At 45.9% G+C, this 21,261-nt stretch overlaps 1 protein-coding gene across 1 annotated transcript in view; it reads left to right on the top strand.

Moving 5' to 3' along the window:
- The window catches only part of LOC107108514 (MAM domain-containing glycosylphosphatidylinositol anchor protein 1-like), a 178,406-nt gene that overhangs the window by 107,003 nt on the left and 50,142 nt on the right, over window positions 1-21,261 (top strand). The window contains exons 6-7 of the mRNA XM_015408950.1: window positions 3,464-3,616; window positions 9,068-9,199. Of these exons, the coding sequence (XP_015264436.1) occupies window positions 3,464-3,616; window positions 9,068-9,199 (285 nt within the window). The remainder of the gene's footprint in view (window positions 1-3,463; window positions 3,617-9,067; window positions 9,200-21,261) is intronic.

The raw sequence follows: 21,261 nt of genomic DNA on the forward strand, positions 1-21,261 counted from the left end.
ATTCTATCTCTACAGTCCAGCCCACCTAACAAGGGTGTAGACTTTCCAATTTCGGGGGGGGGGGCTGGGGCTGGGCCAGAGGCATTGCTTTGCTAGGAGCAAGGGTGGTTCCCGGGGGAGGCTGAGCCCCTTCCTGAAAATTTCGGCGGGGGCTAACGCCCCGCCGCCCCCACGAAGATTACGCCTATGCCACCTAATTCAAAACAACCTGTTGTAAAGCAAAGTCATGACAATGTAAAGCAGATCCCTCCCCAAGGGCCTTATAAAATGAGACACTGGGTGATCTGTAACATAACTTCCTGTGGGTTTCTTTTTTCAGTTCAAATGCCCCAATTGAGATGAGGGAACTGCACTGAAGGAAGAAATGTTTTAACCCTTTCTTTGATGCTGCTTTCCCTGTCTAAATCACTCCCAACTCAAGCTGCTGTTTGCACCAAAAAGAAAAAAGTGCACAGTTGTTTCATGATTGTACTTTTTTTTCTACCTAGGAAACTGGTAGTAACTTGTAAGGTGGGTGTTAGACCCTGGATCAGGAAATCAACCCAGATCAGGATTTAGCACCCCATCCCACAACACTGCTTCCCTGATCTGGACCTCCCCCTCCCCAATGGCTGCTTTCAGCTAAAAATAATAACATGCAGATCTCCCAGTTCCTCTACTAGTGTGGTGATATAAGCTTGGGTGAAGCTGCTGACTATGTGAGGTAGGCAAAAGCCTCAAAATAGAGATGCCCATGCACAGCAGTGAACTGCTTCGTTGCATCTCTACACACCCAGCCAGTTGTCAGCTTTGATGGTGCTGATAACCTCTGTGGGAGGGCTGGTCAGGCTCTGAATTAAAGCCTCCCCCACCCACCTCCAACAGATGATTGGCCGTGTTCATGCTGACCGCACTAGCCATCTGTTCAGTGCTGCGTCTGCTGTACCTGGTCTAATTTTGAGAACTGCACATGCAGCACCACTTTGTTCTTGCAATTTCTGATCCGCACAAGGTAGGAAGGAATGGACGGGGTTGATGTATGCTGCAATCATGCAGTGCCCAAGGTTCCCTAATGATAATATCACTGGATATTTTAATGGTGACATATGGTTTTGGCCTTACATTGGATTGCACTTCTGTAGTAGACAGTTTTTAACTGCAACTTTCATAGTTTTAATTGCTTGTGGCCAAATAAGTTTTAACAAGGTATAGATATCTGTACATCTGATGCAGATGTGGACTATTTTGTGGTGAATCCTGCCTTAGATGCAGGAGAGCAGCTGGGCTTAGATGACCTTTGAATCCATTCTCCCCTATGATTGTATGGTTTCTTTTATAAGAACATGGGAAGAGCCCTGCTGGATCAGACTAATGGTCCATCTAGGCCAGCATCCTGTCTCACACAGTGCCTCTGAACATGGCGGTTCCCCTCAGCCACCATGGCTAGTAGCCACTGATAGACTTCCCCTCCGTGAATCTATCTAATCCCCCTTTAAAGCTGTTTATTCCTGTGGCCATCGCTACATCCTCTGGCAGCCAATTGCACACTTTATGGGCAGACACGCTCATAGAGCCAGTGCAGCAACCTCTGACTAAAGTTAAGAAATCAGGTGCTGGAATTACCCAGCCCCGCGTACCGGCTCCTGACATTCTCTGTTTGCCGGACTCTGTGTCTCTCCAGCAAGACTGCAGGAACTGGATCACAGCCATCTCATTCACACAACTCCTTGGAAGAGCTGCTAAGCAGCTGCCGTCGCACCTCAGTTCCTTCCTCTCATATCTGGACACAAATCAGTTCAAATAAACTGTAGAGTCTGTCATTGCAATTCCCTGCCTCTCTTCTGCAGCTCCAGATGTTGGGCAGTCCGCAGCACTCAGCATTACGAACAGTGGCTAATTTGGATTAGGATGCTAATTAGAAGTGAATGGACCGCGCAGAGAGCACTTAGTCAGGGTTAATTAGCAGTTAAGTGGGCAGCCGGGCTCCCTTTGGCTGTGTTCACTCACAGGAGTTCTCCAGCTGAAACTCCTCAGGGGACTTCAAGCTCCAGCACTCAGCGCCGCTTCACCAGGGGCAACCCTTTAGTGCTGGTCACTGGGCTGCAGTCAGTTATGCCAGCAGGTGCAAAGCACCTCTGGGAGGACCCAGCCAGGACTCTGCGTACAGCAAGACAGGCACTGCTTTTTCTTTACGGAACTGAGTGTAAAATCTGTCCTGTGCCCTTCAGTATCAAGGGCTGAAGATAAAGGAAGCCAAAGGGAAACTAAACAAATAAAACAAAATGAACAAAAACCTTTTGCATTTCACACATATTCAACTGGGCACAAGGACTACTTCCCCAAGAGCTCTGTACTTTGTTTCAGTGGATGGATTCAGTCCTTGAATTTGCCCCTGCATATGTTAATTGAGTCCTTTGCTAAAATGAAAGGGGATCTCTGTGTAGATAAGTGCCTCATATGCACGCTTGCAGGCCTTGGCACTGGCTTCCTGTTGTGTTGTGCATCTGTTTCCTTGAATTTAGGGCTGTTCACTCCTTCTTCTTAGTCTCATATGTCTTGTTTAATCTCCCTTTATTTTCTTCAGCCATTGCCTGCAAGATCAATGGTTATAATCAGTGCACATTTTCTTACACTTATTTATAAGGTGAAACTTTCACCTTTCTGAGCTGGCGAGAGCTTGAGTCCATGAAAGATCTGTTTCAGTAGGATTGCCCTTTTGTTTTATGTGCCATTATTTGCCATGAATTTCCTTATTCATAAACAGCAAGTGGCAACCTGTGAAAAATCTCAGGTATAACAAGAAACTTGAACGACAGGGGAGCCAGGCACTATGTGTGCCCCTTTGAATTTCCTAAACTCTCACCCAAATCATGAAAGAGCATATGCACTCTTTCCTCTCTGGCTTACTGGTGCAACTTTGGTGAATTTTGACTGGGGAGTCAGAAGTATCAAAAACCTAGAGAACGCATGCTCCCATTTAGTCTCCAGCGCATCTATATTTTGGGTTTTCTAAAGACAATCATCACTTCACTGCTGGAGAATTGGAGAATGAAAATCATAGATATCCATTTGGGTCCCTGCTCTTCACTTCTTAAAAATATGAATATATATCAGTACCAATGACAAGCAGCAAGTTCACGTGTATATGTTGTGTATGGAAATCTACACATGTGCTTTAATTGGACACATCAGTCATATGATAAGATCACAGTGCATCAGCACATCTGCACATGGATTGGGAATTCTTCATGGATACATGGAAGTTTCACTCTCTCCCACATTTACTCATTGCTTTAAAAACTGTTTATTAGTTTTTGACCTTCTTCTGGATCACTTCCTTGTGATGGAAAATGCTGTTTGCCTTCTTGAATGAGAATCCCCACAGTAGTATAAATGTAACAATGCAATCTTTCCCTCTTGTATACTCCATAAGATAAAGACGTTTAGGAAACAGCTATTTATCAGCCTCCCTTCTTGCTTCCAGATAACACCTGCCACTTTGAGGATGAGAAGGTCTGTGGTTACACACAAGACACAACAGACAACTTTGACTGGATTCGACAGAGCAGTCTTACCTATGATCCCAAGCGCACTGCCAACACAGGTCCAACAATGGATCTCAGTGGCACACAAGAAGGTATGTAGGCCTCAAGCTTTCAGCATTATGGAGCTTTAATCCCCATGTACCCTCCTCAGCCCCGCCCAGAAAGACTTCTGACAGGAGACAAAGGGGAAGGGAAGTAAGAAAGAGGAGGCGTTGGTTGGAGAGCCTGAGAATACAGCCAGTGTCACTGCCAGGCAGGGCCTGGCAATCAGCAGAGGGACTTACTTGCAGTTATCCAGGCTTTCCCCAGCAACACACTAACATCACATCCAGGTGCACACAGGGCCGGCTCCAGGGTTTTTTTTCACACTAGGCGAGGCTACCTTCTGGTGCCCCCCCATGAGAGAGGAAGAGGAAGACAGGAAGGGAAGAAGAAAGAAAGAAAGCCAGCCACCCCTCCCTCTGTTCTTTGACAAGAAGCTGGGATGCTTCTCTCCTGAGGCTGTGCGGGGGTGAGTGGGAGAAAGGAGACTGAGGACCCCCCCCCCAACAACAACCCCCGCCGGGGCTCCCAGCTCCTACCAACCCACCATGGATCCGCTCCCCAAATGCGCGCAGGACTGGCACTCTGTGAGCTGAGACGCTGGACAGAAGCCCCAGCCCCGTCGGCCTCTGCCACCCAAAGTGCCCTCCGGCCCCGGGGGAGGGGCCAGGCGCGGCAGGCCAGCTCCTCGCTCAGCTGCTCTGGCACTCGGCAGGCTTAACCCCTCCACGGCTGCAGCAGGCAAAGAGGAAAGGGAGGCGCATTGCCCAGGCTGCCCTCCGCCGCTCAATAGGGCTACTTGGGAGGAATACAGCAGGTGGGGGGGTCTGCTGCTGAGCTCCCCAAGGCGGCTCCGGCATGTTTCCTCTGAGGAGGGTAGAGCAGGCAACACTTACCTTCCCTGTGGCTGTGGGCAGCCTGGGCGGAAGGAGGGATTGTGGCCTGGGGGAAGGAGGGAGGGCAGTCGGGACTTGCATCGGGGAAGAGGAGGCAGCGGCAGCAGCTGGGGGCAGCTATGGCCTGGGGGGTGGGGGGCTTTTGTCGAGGAGGAGAGTGGCACAGTTGGCTCTACAGCCACTTCCTTCCACATCTCCTCCACGCCGGCCGCAGCAAACGTACTTGCCAGTCGATCCTCCCCAGGAGATCCAAGGAGGAGGCGGCCGCGGTCACCCAGTCAGAGAGAGGGCTTTTGGGGGGGCTTTTGGGGGGGGCGGGTACAGTTTGGCGCCCCTAAGGGCCGGCGCGCTCTAGGGGCCAGCTCGCCTAGTGAGCGAGCTGGCCCTGGGTGCACAGGGATTGATGTCAGCGTTTAAGATTGCTGCCTATTCTCCCCCCAGTTTCCCACCCCTTTTCTCCCACTGACAAGCAGAATGGTGGCAGGGAAGAAGAAGAAGAAGAGATTGGATTTATACCCCGCCCTTCACTACCCAAAGGAGTCTCAGAGCGGCTGACAAACTCCTTTCCCTCCCCCTCCCCACAACAGACACCCTGTGAGGTAGGCGGGGCTGAGAGAGCTCTGACAGAAACTGCTCTTTTTTCAAGAACAGCTCTTATCAGAGCTACAGCTTGCCCAAGGTCATCCAGCCAGGTGCAAGTGGAGGAGTGGGGAATCAAACCCAGTTCTCCCAGATTAAAGTCCTCGCACTTAACCACTACACCAAACTGGCTCTCAAGTGTCCACTAGGGCAGGGCTGCCCTACCTACTACTACCTACTACCATCTCCTCCCTGTTTATTCACTTATTGCACACCAGGCCATTTCAGGTTTCCATCTTCTGCACAGGCAAGTCCTTCAGCCTCTCACTTCCATAACTGAGGGTGTATTTGTTGGGTCCTAATGCCCTAGAGTTTCATCCTTTGTTCCTCCTCTTGCTCCTACCCAGCACCTTTAAATCTCATACATTAGAGATTTCCCCATGACATGCTATGCTATGAGAGCTTGGAGAAGGCAGGGAATCACTGTGTCTGGATTTTGCCAAGTCCTCTTGAAGATCAATTTAGCTCTCTGTATTTCATGTGCCGCCTAGGGGCCTGGGGATGAAATAGATTGGCTTTCTGTGTACTCACATCTGCTCTGCATTGGGCATGGGGAGCAGGCGGTTAATTTGCATGTTTCTTATTCGTATTAAATACCCAATTAAAACTCCCACAGCTTTGTTTAGGGGAATCAGGAGAGCATTAGTCCTTGTTACTGGCTAATTGCCTGCTGCCAAATGTCCTTGTTCCATTGATGCTTCCTTTGAAGTCACAGAGGAGAGAAGCGAGTAAAAAACCATGTTTCATGTTCAGAAATGGCTGGGCTGGCTTCAAGCATCTTTCAAAGCAGGAGCCCACTGAACTTTCCAGCACACTGTGCCAGTATCTTCTGGGATGTAGCTTCTGATTAGATATTATACTATGGAAAGAAGTGAACCTTCAGGGCTAGTTAGTGTTGCCAGCTCTGGGTTGAGAAATACCTGGAGATTTGGGGGGTGGAGCCCAGGGAGGGTGGGATTTGGGGAGGGGAGCAAGGACTTCAGTAAGGTATAATGCCATAGGCTCCACCCTCCAAAGCAGCCATTTTCTCCAGGGGAACTGACCTGGGTAATCTGGAGATCAACTGTGGTTGGCAACCCTAGGGATAGTCAGCCTACCTCCTTAACCTGGTACTCCAGGTCCTACCTCCTGTCCTGTGTCCTGGCACAGATCCAACCAGAAATACAGGGGAACAATTACTAGTCTTGACTAAAAATCATGGCGGAACCTTCTGCAGGCCAGAAACAGAGCTAGCTTGGTATCTCAGCTAAACATACCAAATAGGATAGTCCAGTGATGTGGAATAGAATAGGCTTGGGAAGGGACAAAGAAGAAAGGAGTAACAGTCTAATATGGCCTTTGAGAGACAGTATGCCAATAGATATAATATGTGTCTGGGCCCGGGTACAAGATGTGCCTGAGAATGGCAAGAATGTCCAACTAAATATAGAAGTGTAGTTCAATGATGGGGTGTATTGGTTGGAGTCCACAAGATATATAAAAGAAACCTGTAATCCCTATTTTTGATATTCTTTGTTGCAATAAAAGGTGGCAAGAATGAGCTAACATAGGTTTTTATATATAATTTAAGAAGTTAGTCCAGTTTAGATAACTTTGTATGGTGTTTGACGTTATAAGATAATTAGTTAGCCAAGAACATGTGCCTTTATCAGCTGGGACAGCTAGCTATTGTTGGAAGACGATTTTTGAAAACCTAGAATTAGAAACTGCATCGAACTGGAATGTCTTGTCTGAAGATGCTCCTTGCCTGTAACCTGATTACTTTTGGTAAGAAATAATAAATGGGTTCATGTAATTGCTTTCCTTTAATTAACTATGTAAAATCAATGGATAGGATTATGTTCTCTTAAATTAGCCAGTGTTAAAGTATAAATAATTATTTTTAATAAGAGGTAAAATGGAGGCAAGATTGTCTATTTTCTCTTGTGTGCTATAAAATGAACTAAAAACATTGTTGATATGTACCTCTCGTCAGGAGATGAATGCTCTGATAGGGGAAAGCTAACTAGATGCATAGGGCTTCTTTAGTGCATGCCTATATCTGAGTCAGGCCTGACCAGAGTCGTCTGGAACAGCTCATGTAGCCAGACCTGGCTACATATATACACTATTATATAATATACAAAGGACTGTGGTGCCAGCAACCACTGGAAGTAACAGAGAAGCTAAAGAGGGCAGTGGACATGGGAAGACTGGGGCGTCTAAGAAGGTCAGTCAGAGCGACTTGGCAAGCCTGAAGTAACCCGCTCAATACCTGTTACCGGACATGGTGAATGTCTGTTCTATTGGGGCTTGCTGTTGCTCTGAGTGAACAGAGAGTGTTGTCTAGACTTCATCCAACTTATATATTTGACCAGTTTATAGGTCACCTTTCTATTATAAACATGCCCAAGGTGGCTTAGAAGTAAAATGAGTTAAAATACAATAAAATCATAGAACCACAATAAAACTGACTGCATATAAAACTAAAAGCACTTTTTTTAAAAAAAAGTCAGGAATAAAACAAGTCTACTTGAAGGCCTTCTGAAACAAGCAAAACTTTAGATGGTACCATAAGTCCTGTAGTGTGGGAGCTAAATGAAGTTCCCAGGGAACAGCTGTCAAGAAGGCCTCCACGTGAGTCACAACCAAACAAATCGATGTGAAAGGGGGTTTCCATAACAGCCCCCCTCCTTGGGCTGACCTCAGAACACAGACTGGAATGTATTGTGATCCTTCAGGTTCTTTTAGCCTTGCCAAGCTCCTGTCATGGGTGGGGTATTCCCTGCCCCAGGACCCACCCCCCTGACACCAATCAGCTGGCCAGCCGATGCACTTACCAGCAGTAAAGGGAGGCCAGGTCTGGCATTGCTGGCAACATGGTAATGTTACTTCCAGCGTGCATCAATAGTGATGTCTTTGCCTCACTGGCAATGCAGGACACTCTGGTATTTGGGCAAAAACTCTGTGGTAAAAATGACTTCTACCGCAGAGTTTTTGCCCAAATACCAGAGCATCCCCACATCACCAATGATATGATGACATCATTTCTGGTGTATGCTAGAAGTGCTGTTTCTGGCCTAGGCCTTTGCTGCCAGTAAGTCCCCCCCCCCCACCTCATGGCAGTTGCCAGAGGGAACTTGGCAACCCTAGGTTCTTTGGGCCCAAACACTGTTAAGAGGTTTAAAGATGAAAACAGCACTTTTAGTTGAGCCCAGAGACAATGAAGCTGGTGTAAAACTGGCTTAATATATTATTTATTTTATTATTATTTACTTCATTTAAATCCTGCCTTTCTCCCCAATGCGGATCCAAAAGAGCTTACATCCTTCTTTTCTTCACTTTGTCCTCATAACAACCCTGTGAGATAGGTTAGGCTGAGAGTGTGTAACTGGTCTAATGTCATCGAGTGAGCTTCCATGGCAGAGTGAAGATTTGGACTTTGGTCTCCCAGATCCTAATCTGACATGCTAACCTCTTCACCACACTGGTTCTCATATATTTGTTGCAGCAACCCCCAATTAACCTTCCAGCTGCTGCATTTTGAATCAACTAATATTTGGAGACTGTCTTCAAAGGCAGCAACACATAGAGCATTTTACAGTAGCCCAGCATTCTTCTGCAGGTGTAAATTGCCAGGAAAAAATTGCAGTGATGGACGAGCTGTCTTTAAGGGAAGGCTGTGCACCATTATTTTTTGTTTTCCTTAACAAAACCCTTCTGCCAAGGAGGACCATCAGGAGTCTCCAGAACGCAAAATTAAACATATAGGGAGAAGCAGGAAAAGAGTTGGTAATGTTACTCCTGGCTGAAGTAAGTGGTTTCCAAGGAGAGGGTGGAGGTTCAGCTCCCAGAATGTCCCTGTTGAAGACCTCCTCTGTATAAATACTGGTTCTCACCAAGCTTATATTTTACCAACCCATTGACCTGGAGAGACATATGACAGTGTATTGCTTTATTTCCACCTTTTGTGTCTTTCACCTTTAGGCTATTACATGTTCATTGAAGCCTCCAAGCCCCGGGTGAAAGGAGACAAAGCCAGGTTAATCAGCCCGGTGTACAATGTTACTGCCAAATTCTGTGTCTCCTACTACTACCACATGTATGGAAAGCACATTGGTGAGTAAATGTGAGGGCAATAATGGGTGGGATAGGGAAAGGGCACACTGGGAACTGCTGAATTTACTGCATGTTAGAGGGGAACATCTTCTAGTGTGTGCCAGATCTGTCCGTTGCTGGTAATAGTCAATGTGTGGTTCATCATTCCGGGCACTGACATTTTGTTTTGGCAAAACAACTCTGTTCATTTTGCAACCTGAAAAGGAAAGCTGACGTGCCGCATCGTGAGCTAAAAATCATCCTGTTCTCCTAAGAGACATCTACCCAGTAACAACCACCAGCTCCCCTACTCACACACATCCCATTCAGGGCTATACTCCACAACTGAAAGCATTTATTGAAAGGTAGATACTTTTTTCTCCATTACAACACCACACAAAAATTGGCGTGTGGCCAAGCAGACTGCCTCTGATTTCTAAGCATTTACAAAAAATACCTTGTGGGTTTTTTAGATATATTTTTAATGCTGTCATGGGTTCTAGAAACCTGATTTTGGTTTGAGCATTTTTAAAGGAGGCCTCCTATTTTCATAACTGCATGGCAGCCATTGGTGTGTACATCAGAGGTAAGATTCTGGACAAATTGTTCCTATTACTGTCTGACTCTTGTTGTAATTTTTGTCTCAATAGTCTAGTAAAATACAGGGAGCTTTCTTATATTCCTGCCTCTTTTACTGAGATGCTGTAATGTGATTTGGATGGGAAGTATTTTTAGAGGATATCTGTGGGGTCTGGTTTGAAGAGGGGTCAGAGTGAATATTTCAAGCGAGGGTAATACAGGTGTCACTGGTCTCTCTAGCTGGTGATTTCATTCAAGGAGAGTAAACAAGACCCAGGAAGATAGCAAAAATAATGCACAAAGGAGGGATTCATTCTATTGGATAAAGTCATTCAGAAGGGCATCTCTCCCCCTCTTGCTTCACCTCCTGTCTGTGACTGCAGAGATGAAGCCATAGCACTCTGCAAATGCCACAGAAGTGCCTAATGAGTTTCCACATTCAGTCAAGGAGCAATTGCTAATTTGTCACCTCTTGATTATAATTTCATTAATTTGAATAATAAATGCACTCTTTCAAAAGCCCACCAAGTTATTAATCACCTGCTGGACTGGAGCCTGACTGAGAAATCAGTCAAGAGTGTGTCCGCCTGTTGGTAAACAGGGCTGGTAAATGGTGTTAATTAACATCTTTCTGTACCACAGCACGTGAGATTTGATCATGCTAGATACTGGTCCTGTTCACTTTCTTCCTCTAAGGGGGAAGGAAACAGATACTCCTCAGTGCAGGAACCAGGGAGATCTATGGCTCAGCCAGACCAGTGCAGGCTACTTCCCAAGACTCAAAGTTCTATCCTTTAGTCAATACAGACATTGTTCTCACTAATGAGAACTCTTATTTGCCATACAGTGTTAACGTTTTGGTGACCTTCATGGATAAATATCCATGCCTGCCCATGGAATTTGTGCAAAATAAAGAAGAAAAAGTGGCCTTTATGTTTTTTAGGTATTGAAAAGACTTTTGACATTAGTGCCTGCCAGAGGTCATTTCAGGGGGGAACGTGGGGGATCGCAGAGGTACGGGGGGCAGGGCACATGGCGAAGCCCTGCCCCCTGCTTCCGGCCGCCCCGCTTCCAGCCCTCATTCAGCCAGGAGGAGGCAGGAGAAGAGGGAGGGTAAGTTGCTTCCTCCCCGCCTCTCCCCACCCCTGCCTGCCTGGGGCCAGGGTGGGCCTTGGCGGGGCTTCCTCGCACTCCCGCTGGCCTTGCAGGTCCACCGCCGGGCCCCTGATGTCAGGGGGTGTGGCATATGCTAATGAGTTATGCTAATGAGTTCCCCTAGCTCTTTTTCTACGAAATGACCCCTGGTGCCTGCCCTATTGGTGGGTGGGCTGATTCAATGCAGTTTCAGGGACAGCAGGGGGAGATTACATTGGTCTTGCTTTACATTATATTCTAAGTACCTTCCATGTTTTTCTAGTATAGACTAGAACCAGGGCTATATACAATGTACAACTGCCTTGATTTCTTCTTGTTGTTTAGCTCTTCCTGACTAATTTTGGCTTCTCCTTGGCTACTCCCTAAGTCAACTTTAACTTTAAGCAGCTGTTCTCTAGACATCTTGGAAAGGGTTTTTATTCCTGGCCTTTCTAGGTCTGGACAAAACTCTTAATTAATATAGAACATGGCAGAGAGAGAGAGAGATCTTTCTGCATCAGACTGCATTTTTAAAAGCTTAGAAGTGCTATACAAACAGCTGAAGGACTGTGAAGGGTTAGTTCTTCACAGAAACAGTGAGTGACAGGCTGCTCCAAGTAATCTGATTGGTTAGCATCAGATGAGCAGAGAGAGACTTTAGAGCTGAATGCTGAGGAGGAGAATTCATTCGGAATTCAGCGCTGACTGAGAGGAGTTTAACACAGACAGGAGAACTGGGGAAAGATGGCAAGGACGATTGGTAGTTAGACGGAGACTCCCATTTGGGCCAAGAAAAGGGGATAGATCTTCTAAAGAGAGAAGGAATTTCCTTACCCAGTCAAACAGGAAGTTAGTTCTGAAGAGTGAAGAGACCCCTGGTCTGGCGTGATTAGAAACTGCTTTTAGAGTTCCTAAACTCAAGACGAGTATTGGTGTTTCAAGAGAAGGGGTTTGGGTGCTGGACAGAGTGTACCAGCCTTCTGGAAAACAAAAGTTAGAAAAGAGTGTACCAGCTTTCTGAAAACCAAAGGAATCAGAGAATACTCAAAGAAAGTGTGCTGGAGGTTTTGGAAAACTGGAACAAAAGCCTCTCTGCATCAACTGTGAATAGGTTATGAAACTCTCATTAGCCTGAAACGTAAGAACTAAGTCTGTGTATGTACTGATTTTACCTCAGAGATATCAATATTGAGTTGCCACAGAAATTTTACCCCTGATTTCACCTGACCTTTCCCCTCTACATTGAATAAAATATTTTTAAATTTGAAATATAAAAACTTCTCAAGTGCCATTTTTAGTGGTTTAAGGACGATCCCAACCCTTCCCCCAGGTTCCTGGGACAGCCAGAATTCTTCAGGAAAGAAGAAAACAGACCACTAGGGCTGCTCAGTCAGAAAGGGAAAGAAAAACAGAGGGAAAATTTGCCTCTGAGGGAAGGAAGTGAATGGGGCTGATACAGATAGCTTGGTACAATTTGGGATCAGCAGCTTATTCAACTTTGATTTTAACTACCAAGAAACCAAGCAAAACATTCTGTGACTCCTCTGACCCCGCAAAAATCCTCCTGCTCTCATGTGTATTCCCCATCTTTAAGGCTCTTTTGGTTCTGGTCAGTTAGACAGATTCTTCATCGTCTGCTACTGTCTAGCAGTACTGAAGGGCTTTCATTCATGCAAGGTGACTGCATTGTTGAGTTTTAATGTTGTGTTGAGATTTCCCAGGGTGGGTTCTAGGGACAGAGTGAATACATTTTGAAGTATTTAAAAATCACATTGAAAGTCAGAGAGGGCAAAAAAGAGAGTGATTCTTTGCCATTAAGATTCAGCTCCTGTCAGCTAGAGGCCACGAACATGTCCATCCTGAAGTCCAAGTTTGCGGTTTTCCCCCTTCCTCTCTCACTCTTTCTAAAGCGTTTCTACAGTACTCATCACTTCCATTCTCATCACTTCCAGTCTTTCTTGCCCCCATTTCATTTGCAGGAATATCTAGCAAAAATGAAGAGTGTTCTCAGTAAACTAAGTCAGGATGCCCAGAAGTGAAATTCTGGATCACTTCTCAGCTTTCCTCCTGTTCAATAAGTGTCTGAGGTGATAAGTGAGAGAGATTTCTGGTAGTAATTTCACATGCTCAAGCAATGGCTGCCATTATCCTGTGTTAAATGGATTCATGCTAACTCTGTTATAAAATTGTTATATCTTACTATAATACTATATTTTAAGACCATAAATTTGCTTCTGTATTAGCGAAACTAGTTCATAAGTGACAAGAAGTTCTGGGGTTGCACTTCTCATAGAGTCTGTTCCCATAGAATGGTAGAGCACACTGGAGGCTTATGGTGGCTTTGCTTTAAAAAGCTAAAGCATATTGGAAGCAAGCAAATAAAAATAAGAGATTCATGTGACACCTAAAGACTAAACAGATTAATTGGGACATAAGACTTTTGTGGATTAAATCCCACTTTATCAAATTAAGGCCCTGGTCAGACGTGCCGGAAAACGCGGGGGGGGGGGGAGCGGGTATTTGCACCGTCGCATTCTGATGTTCTATTATGCGATCAGACGCGACGGGGCTTCCCCGCAGCAAAGAGGATGACAGGGGAGGAAGCCGCGCACCGGCATGATCACACTGGGAGGCTTCCATAGGCGGCCCGTGGCAAAGCGTTTGCCACGACATGCGGTGAGGTGGTTTTTTACTTCGGCGGCTTGCCACGGGAGTGCTACGCCTCCCAGATGTTCCTGTGTGATCATGCCCGGATACTCCGCAGGACTCCCGTGCCTTCAGCAGGGCAAATGCTCCGTGTGAACAGGGCCTAAGTTGTTTATTTAGAAAATGTATATGCTGTCTCCATAGTGACCTGCTTGATTCTTCCACCAAGTAAAACAACACAATAAAATAATTAAAAATAGCATAGAAATATCTATAATATTCCATTAAAACAACCCAGCATGAGCAGCTTAAAATGATATTCATAGAACTGTCTTGAGGCAGAAAATAAAGCAGGTCAAAAAGTGAAACCCATCTGTTGAAAGTTGCATCTGACGTAGTGGGCTCTATTGTGTAAAAGCCACAATAAATAAACTACCCTGCAGACTCTTGCAGAAGGCAGAGAACTGGTAGTCCTTGAACAGATTCACAAAATAATTGTAAGGTGGGGAAACTTAATTAGATTGGCCCGTTTGTGCTGGTTTGGGGACACAACTGAGTTGGCCTAAATTTAGGCTACTAAATGGGCTTGAAAACACAAGGTAGAAGGAAAACACTACTGGAAAATGGTTTTGTCACACTGTGGGTGATTTAAGAAGTTATTCCACTACTTAGAGTATATTTCTAAATGCTATAAGAGTTATAAGAGCATATTTCTGAGTTGTAAGAAGCCAGAACTTCAAAAATAATTTGTAAGTGTTGACGGTGCCATTTAAGAGTGTAATTGCAAACTAAACAGCTCTGTAAGCACATGGAAAAAGCTTACAGCAACCTAGATTAGTGTAATCTAGCACAATTACAAAATAACTCCAAATGCTGTTTGTTTTTAATTGAAAGCAAATAACCAAGATGATCAGATTAAGTGTATGACTTGAGAAGAAATGGACACTGGAAAATAAGAACATTTGGACATTCAATCATACTTGGTTGCCACTGGCCAGTTCCTTTAAGGGTTGCAGGGGAAAACAGTGAGCAAATGACTAGATCCCTACCTGCTCCTATTCCTAAAAGAAAATTCACATAGATTGGACATATTATTTTTGGATGTATTGATCCATGGGAAATCTGTGGAGGGAAAACAGTCATTGAAATTAGTTAGAGAAGGGATCCAACTAAAAGTTCCATGTTCTGACCACAGGAGATCGTAAGAAGAGCATGTGGGGACTTTCCAGGAATCTTTTGCCACAGGGCCAAGCTAGACATGATGGCATATCCTCGTGTCCATCACAGGGATAGCCATTTTGAAGCCTAAAATGGGCAATTAAAAATGCCACAAGAACCCTCATGGCTGTTACGACACTTTAAAAGGGGTGGGTGGGTGGGAACAACGCATATCACCGTCCTTCAGGCCCAAGCAGGATCTGGCCCTTGCGGCATTTTTAAAATCACCCATTTTAGGATTTAAAATGTCAGTGGTAGGCACAAGGACACCATCACATCTAGTTTGGCCCGCGGCCTGCCTTACAGAACTAAGATAGGGCAGATAATTCAGCCAGGGGGAAGTTACTGAAGGGGGTTATCAATTTCTTTGACGACCTTATACTCTCTTCAGGGAGAGAGCTCCTAGGGACCAGCTGATATGGCTCCTCAGAGAACAGGGTTTCCACATCTCATTAGCCACTTGAAATATTGAGGAGTATATCAATTCCAGTGCAACCATTCCAGGCTCAGCACAAGCAGAGATATATGGCCCTGCAAGCCAACTACTTCTTTTCCTAGCACCATCATGGTGTAACAGGCAAATCTTCTAGTGTCCCTTGTTGAGTTCACACACAGCAACAACATAGTGCTGTCAACTCCTGTGACACTATGAAAAGAGACCATGTAAAATCTGACTCGAATTTATTTTTTTTAATAACCAGTTTATTACCTTTTTCTTTTCCCATTCAGTGCTGCACAACTCAAAAAGCTAGTTTACTCTCTACAATTTGACTATAAAATATCCATAGCCATCCAGGCAAATCTTCCCTGGGAGAGTTCCCAGACACTGCTCGTTTATAATAGATATGACGAAAGAGAGAAACAGAATACAAATGGAGCGTTTGTAGCCAGAGTATAAAATATTCAGTAACTAACAGAGTAGGGTGATGTTGAATATCTCTCAGCTGAGCAGACAGCCTGGTGGAGGAGAGCTCTCTGGAGGCCATTCCCATTCCTTTTAATTTATTTGGCTGTTTTGCGTGTGTGTGCGCGCGCACACACTAATTCATTCTCTTTCTCTCACTCACACACACACACACACAGTCTTCTCTTCAAACTCTCCCTCTCTTTATCATCTTAGATTTTTCCTTAACGGGTAATCTTCAGAGGTCTTGAAATACCAGGACACTAAGGGCCAAACTACTCCTTATGTTACAAGATTAATCCCCCCAATTCTTAATTAAATTGTTATGTATTATATGCAGCCACACTGAGGGAGCTAATTTGATAAAGGAAGGACTATGAGGTAGGGTTATTTAACCTTCACCCCCTCACACACACACACACACACACACTAGGGTTGCCAGGTCCCTCCTGGACACTGGCAGGAGATGGGGGGTAGGGTTGCCATATTCAGGTTGGAAAACTCCTGGAGATTTGGGTCTGGAGCCTGGGGAGGACAGGGACCTCAGTGGGGTACAGCGCTATAGATTCCACCCTCCGAAGCATCCATTGTCTCCAGGGGAACTGGTCTCTGTAGTCTGAAGATGACCTGTAATTTCAGGGGATCCCCAGGTCCCACCTGGAGACTGGCATCTCTAACACACACACACACACACACACACACACACTATTTCTTTGTGTTGTGGTAGCTGCCATCCTCCAGGTGAGGCCTGGATTTCTCTAAGAATTATTATTGATCTCCAGACTGCAGGGATCAGTACCACAGAAGAAAATGGCAGCTTTGGAGGACAAATTGGGTATACCATAGACTGTAGGTGAAATCCCTCCCCAATTCCTCTCTATACAGGCGCCATCCCCAAAATGTGCAGGAATTTCCCAGGCTGGATTTGGCAACCTTAGCACTGGGGAGGGGGGGGAACATAGGTATTAAAAGTGTTTGTACATTTTCTACTATAAAGCAAACAGCAGCTTGTGATGGGCAATTTAGATTTGGAAAACACCCACTGGAAATGCGCTAAATGCTACCAGAAGCCTCCCTACTGCTTTCCCTTTTTTGTGTATTTGTGTGTGTGTGTGCATGCATACATGTGCCTGGAAGTCATGGTTGACTTCTGGCAACCCCGAGTGGGGCTTGGACGTTTCAGAGAGGTGCCTTGCTATTGCCTGCCTTTGTGTCCTGGCCTTGGTATTCCTTGGCAGTCTCCCTTCCAAGTACTTGCCAGGGTTGGCCCTGCTTAGCTTCCGAGATCTGACAAGATTGGGCGTGCCTGGGCTATTCAGGTCAGTGCCCCACTGCTTTCCTGATCAACTTCCTTCTCTCCCTGGAGCTGCTTCAAGTAAAATAAATAATCCAGGTGTTATGTGAAGTTTCACTGACAGGAGGTAAGCTTCGGGAGATCTCAGAGTGTGTACTGAAGAATGGCAATCATCACAGGATCTTTCTTAGTCGGGGCAAAAGGGAATTCACTAACCCCAAACTATTTAATTTCTGAAGAGTAGTAGTGTCAATGCCACTATTATTTATCATGTATTCAGTGGTAAAATGTGGTCATTTCTGTACTTAGAAGTGACGTAGTCTAGACTAAACAGCTTGAAATCTGCATGGAGTTATTCCAGAGACAGATAGGCCATTTAACGTACCAGAGAAGTTTCCAGTGGGCCACTGGCAGTCCAGAGTAAATGAAGCCTAGCCCTGGCGGCACTATCCTCACCATATGGGCTCCTTGCCTCAGACACAGCAGGAGGAGGCAACGGGTGAGCCTTTTATTTTTATTTTATTTATTCAATTTATACTCTACCCTCCCCGCCAAGGCAGGCTCAGGGCGACTTCCATAAAATTCCATATAAATACAATTTAAAATGATCCTAAAGAGCTGGAACATGGTCTGATAAAGTTTGAGAGCAAAGGTTTCAAGTTAGTGATACTACTTAAGGTGACGGTACAATCGTGATGGTATTCTCACCACCTTGGTTTGTTCAAGTTATTTGTGCGGTGGGCACAGGCTGTAGGTGGTAAGGTGGTAGGGCCAGGGCACAGGGGCACTCCTTGGTGTTTGATGCGGCTCCTTAATCAAAAGCCTGGTGGAAGAGCTCCGTCTTGCAAGTTATTGTTCTCGCTGCTGGCCTAGTCTGAATTGAGCAGCCCTTTTGCTCATGGGCCATTTTAATGTTCCAATCTGTCACAGGGCAGTGGAGGAATAAAAGAGACTAGCACTGATCAGACCTCTGTATCCCACAAGAATCCAAGCTCCATTTTGGTTTGCAAAAGAAAGACTTGTTTTATGCAGCTTGTCTTCCTAGTGATGTAATTTTATTAACACAGGAAGTAGTATCATGTCAAAATGCAAGGGTCAGGAGCATGAAGTACATCATTAATCTGTGAAGATTCACATTCTTCTGCAGTTCTCAGTAATAGCTCAATTGGAATGGTTTGAATAGCTGGAATAATTTCCTGCATTTAATTTGACTTTCTGTGAGAAAAGCGGGCCATTAATGAAGTAAATAAATACCTCCCAGTTCATAGACTTTTTAAATATCCCGATGCAATTTATCTTTTTAATGAATGAATGAAACATCACACATACCATAGCACCAACTGCATGTCCTAATGAACAGCGCATTATACACCAACACACATATGTACGCAGACATATATGCAGTGCTGATTCTTTGATTCAAGTCTTATTGGCCTGAACTTCAAAACAAATTTAGCTACAATAGCTGGACTTAACTCCTATGAGTTAAGATATTTGTGGATCAGGTTACATCTGTCACATCTACCATAAAAGCCAGTTGAACACAAATCAACAGTACATGACACCACTAAGAACGGGGGTCCTCAGTGTGGTACCTTTGGGCTCCATGGCACCTGCTGACACCTTTTCCAGTGGACAGGGCCAGGTGGGGCTTTTGCCCAGCAAGGCTTTTGATTGGCTGTGCCAATTTGTAAAAACATTGCTTCGGTAGCAGCTGCCAAATCTTCACTGTGTGACTGAAGGTAAGCTCAGGCATTTTGTAGCTGGCTCCATCTCCTGCAGCAGCCATTTTATGGCTGAGTCAAAATTCCAAAAGTGCTCTCAAGGTCAAAGGTTAGGGACCCCTGACTAAGAACATCCACCACAACTTAGATATCAGGCCTGGCTTTGGAATGGAAGTGCTCTGCCTGATGATCTTCACTGGGAGAGTGACAGGGGGAATAGGTCTCTGTTGATTCACCTGCACCTCTCAGTGGCTTTTGATATCATTGACCATGGTATCCTTCTGGAGAGGCTGGCTGGGCTGGGAGCAGGGGACAATGTGCTTCAGTGGTTCCACTCTTACTTGACCATCTGATTCCAGAAGGTGCTGCTGGGAGATTGCTGCTCAGCCCCATGGGGTCCTGCAGGGCTCCATCTTGTTGCCCTTTCTATTTAGTGTCTACATGTGTTGGATCCCCAAGCATCGAGAATAAATCCACGTTTCAAAGAAAGTAAAGTTTATTTCAAAGCATTGGAAAGATACTCAAACACGTTCCTTGTTAGAACTGGGTACAAGCAGTTAGGGCAGAGATGGATAAAGGGATTCAAGTTAGATACATAACCAATGGATAACATTCCCGCCGGCGGGCAGGAGAAAACGGTTGCTTGCTCAGGTCCTGGGAACCAGGCGAACAGTAGACATAACACAGATGCAGTTCTCAGGCTAGATAAGTAACAAGCTAGCAGCGAAGCATACTCTCCCCCTCACATCCTCCAGTTGTTTTACTTTGGCATTACAGCAGGAAAACACATAGGCCAGCTGGCAGGGACAGGGATCACATATGTACAATCAAAAGTCACACAGAACACCATGGCAGCTTGCTGACATACTGCCCCCTCAAAAACACACTTTAACCGTCACCTCCCGGGTCGGGCGGGAGACCTCCAGGGCTGGGCGGGAGACCTCCCGGGCTGGGCGGGAGACCTCCCGGTTTGTCCGGGAACTTCCTGTGGAAACAACGAAGCAGGTAAGGGGCCCGAATATCCCCTTCTTCCACCCATTCGCGGTGCTGGGGACCGAAATCAACCCATTCAATGAGGTACCAGAGTTTACCACGTTTCAGCTTGGAATCAAGGATATCAGCGATTTCAAAATGCTCATCCCCCTCAAGGATGATCGGAGGCGGGGGAGAAACAGTTGGCCTCCATGGAGAGGTGCCAGGATCCTTTTTAAGCAAACTCATGTGAAATACAGAATGCAGAGAACGCAAATTCTTAGGCAATACAACATCAACAGCAACATCATTAATCACCTTGCGCACCTTGAACGGCCCAATAAATTTCCAACCCAGTTTCCTGCTAGGGCGCAACATTTTTATGTTTTTGGTAGAAACATACACAAGGTCCCCAGGTTTCAGATCAAATCCCACCACCCTACCCTTGTCTGCCTGGGCCTTATAAGCTGCTTTAGCAGCATCGAGAGTTTGACACAAAAGCGGCCACGCAGTTCTTAGAGAAGAACACCAGGTAGTAGCATCACCCACAGGACGGTCAGAGACCCCCTCCAGGAAAGGAAGGGGGGGCTGTCATACCCAGAGACAGCCTTGTACGGAGACATTCCTGTCGAACTATGCACAGTGTTATTGTAACAATATTCAGCCAGGGGTAACAAATCAGCCCAATCATTTTGCTGGTAATTAGTGAAACAACGAAGGTACTGTTCCAAAGTGTGATTAACCCTTTCTGTTTGGCCGTCAATCTCGGGATGATAAGCGCTGCTGAGCCCCTGCTCCACCCCCAAAATAGCGAGGAGTTCCTTCCAAAATTTAGAAACAAACTGGGTCCCCCTGTCAGAAATTAACTTAGTAGGCAATTGATGGATTTTCACCACATGAGACATGAACGCCGCAGCCAACCTCTGCGCGGTAGGCAGTGAAGGGAAAGGAACAAAATGGGCTTGCTTAGAAAACAGATCAACCACCACCCAAATAACAGTGTTCCCCTTGCTCACAGGGAGATCAGTGATAAAGTCCATAGAGACCACTTCCCACGGTCTGGAAGGAGTAGGCAAAGGATGCAAAAGTCCAGGAGGTTTTCCCCCCCTTGGCTTGGTTAATGCGCAAGTCTGACAGGTGCGTACAAAGTCCAACATATCCTTGCGCATGTGGGGCCACCAAAATTGCCTGCGGAGGAGTTGAAGCGATTTAACAAAGTTCCAATGGCCCGCCAGCTTGGAACCGTGGGCAGACTCCATCACTTCCCTCCGGAGGGAAGTCGGAACAAACAGTTTATCTCCAGAGTAAATCAAGCCCTCAGGGCTGCAGATACAGTCAGGCAATCCCAAAATATAATCATCATCCTCTTTGGAGAAAGCAGAGATATACTTGTGGACCCACGCCCCCCCCACCGCAGGGAGCGGGGAGAGCGGAGAAATGTCCGGCCGGGAAGTGGCGCGCGCTTGCGCGCGAGTAACCACGGCTCCCCCCAAATGGGAGGGAGAGAAAACAGAGTCCATGATGACCTCACGCTGGCTGTCATGTTGTGGGAGGCGTGAGAGCGCGTCAGCCAGGGAGTTGGCCGCCCCCGGGAAATGGCGAAGAGTGAACC

This window comes from Gekko japonicus, unplaced genomic scaffold, assembly GCF_001447785.1.
Source record: "Gekko japonicus isolate JY-2015 unplaced genomic scaffold, Gekko_japonicus_V1.1 scaffold19, whole genome shotgun sequence".
Taxonomy (NCBI): Eukaryota; Metazoa; Chordata; class Lepidosauria; order Squamata; family Gekkonidae; genus Gekko; species Gekko japonicus.